The sequence below is a fragment of the Aplysia californica genome, unplaced genomic scaffold, assembly GCF_000002075.1.
Source record: "Aplysia californica isolate F4 #8 unplaced genomic scaffold, AplCal3.0 scaffold00619, whole genome shotgun sequence".
Taxonomy (NCBI): Eukaryota; Metazoa; Mollusca; class Gastropoda; order Aplysiida; family Aplysiidae; genus Aplysia; species Aplysia californica.
The window spans coordinates 441,886-443,690 of NW_004797889.1; the positions used below are offsets into that span (position 1 = coordinate 441,886).

At 39.2% G+C, this 1,805-nt stretch overlaps 1 protein-coding gene across 1 annotated transcript in view; it reads left to right on the top strand.

The window, feature by feature from the left end:
• Positions 1-1,443, top strand: part of LOC101853032 (cubilin) — a gene marked incomplete at its 5' end in the record, with an annotated part of 106,878 nt that extends 105,435 nt beyond the window's left edge. Inside the window, 1 exon segment of the mRNA XM_035972231.1 lies at positions 384-1,443. Coding sequence (XP_035828124.1) covers positions 384-506 — 123 coding nt within the window.
• Between the last annotated feature and the right edge of the window lie 362 nt (positions 1,444-1,805).

The window sequence follows — 1,805 nt, forward strand, 5'->3', positions numbered from 1 at the left end:
TCTGGTTTGTTTTGGGGGAAGTGGGATTGTTGATCTTTTTAGGGTGGATAGGGGAGGATTTTTCTTTTGGGGGGGAGGGGGGGTCTTTTTCGGGGACTTGAATTGTTGCCGAATATTGCAAAGTTAAAAGGATATAATGAGTTAATGTGGTATTTACTATAGGTGAAATATTCAGTATAACAAAATAAAAATGGAGTCCATTTTTTAAACAATAATTTGAGTAAACATTGAGAATTACAATGTGGATTGACCTCCTCCTCATCATCATCATCATCCTTATCACCATCATCACCATCATCACCACCACCACCGTCATCAACACCATCCTAATCCTACAATAATTCTTCACCCACTCTGCATCATTCCCTCTTCCCCCTCCCCAGGAAGCCGTGTCGAACCGTATGTTCAATGAACCCATCCTTGTGCGCCTTGTGGTGCATCCCGACGAACCGGCCCCGATCTTCCGACTCTTCTTCTACGACACTTCCTACCCCGTCACCTACTAGAGCACATCAGGTGTCGAACTCAAGGCCGCCCGTGGGGACAGGGCTTCTGGAATTGGCCGGGAGAACAAATTTAACTCTTTCACTACCACAAGCTTTGTTTCGCGGCCCATATAAATAACCCCCCGCGCCGGACAGCACGTCTTGTTTCACGGCTCTCCACATTCTGTCTCAAAACCTCACCTACTTTTGTAATAATTGAATCTGAAATCTCAGGCTGAGGCTGACAAATTATTGTTTTTAGCTACCTGTTGTGATAGGTCATTATTTTCCCTTTATTTCGGAATGTAACACATCATGTGGCTAATGTTGAAAATTGAGCGGAAAAATTTTTTAATTTGTCCGAGGGTAGACAGAATCAGAACGTAGGTCACAGATAGGGCCCGGTCCAGGTGAGGAAACCCCCCCCCCCCCCCCAGTACTGAAAGAGTTAATCTGGCATCCGGCCCACGAGAGAATTTTAGGTTGTCCATCTTGAGATTCTTCAAAGATCCACTCCAAAACATTAAATTTTAATTTGAGGCGTGCTGACAAAATGAGTTTTAGTTCTTGGATTTTAGCCCCCTACGGAAATAGCTATGTTAAATTTATAGGTTGAGTTTGTATAAAATGATTTATTAGTTTGTAATAATAAAAGACGTGGTTAATTTGAAAAAAGGTGTACAAGTTGAAAATGTACTAATTGAGCCCTGTGTCCATTTTCGGCAATACAAACTTGTTACCAAGAAAGGAAGCCAATCATCCTGCTCAGACACAAAATATAGTTATTATTATTCGCATAAGATCTAAAGAGCGAAAAAATGTTTTGCCTTGATATTGTAATGTTTTAAACTTTGATCTGTTTCAATTCATAATATCATTGATTTTAAATTAAAGAAAGGCTTAGTTTTCTACTTGACTTCTCATTGAGAGTTTATCTATTTCAGATCGCCACCTTAAGTGGGGGTTCAGCTTGGCCTCATGGGTGAGTGAGTGAGTTTGATATCCGTGCTCAACATACGGAGACTGTTAAGAAATCAGTCATCATTAACATTGCTTGTTCTTTTACTCTGTGTGTGTTTTATTTATTTTGTTTTGTTTTGTGGGTTGGTTGTCTTTTTTCTCATGTTTTATGATTTGTTTCGGTCTAATTTTTTTTTTGTATGTGCTTTTAAAATTCAAAACGTGTTTCTTTCTTTCATTGTGTTATAAATAGAAATAATGTTATGACGTATGTTTTACTGCCAATTTGGAGTTTCATTTATTCATTTTCTGTCTGATTTGGTACTGGAATCGTGTGTAAGGGAGTTATGCTGCTATGTG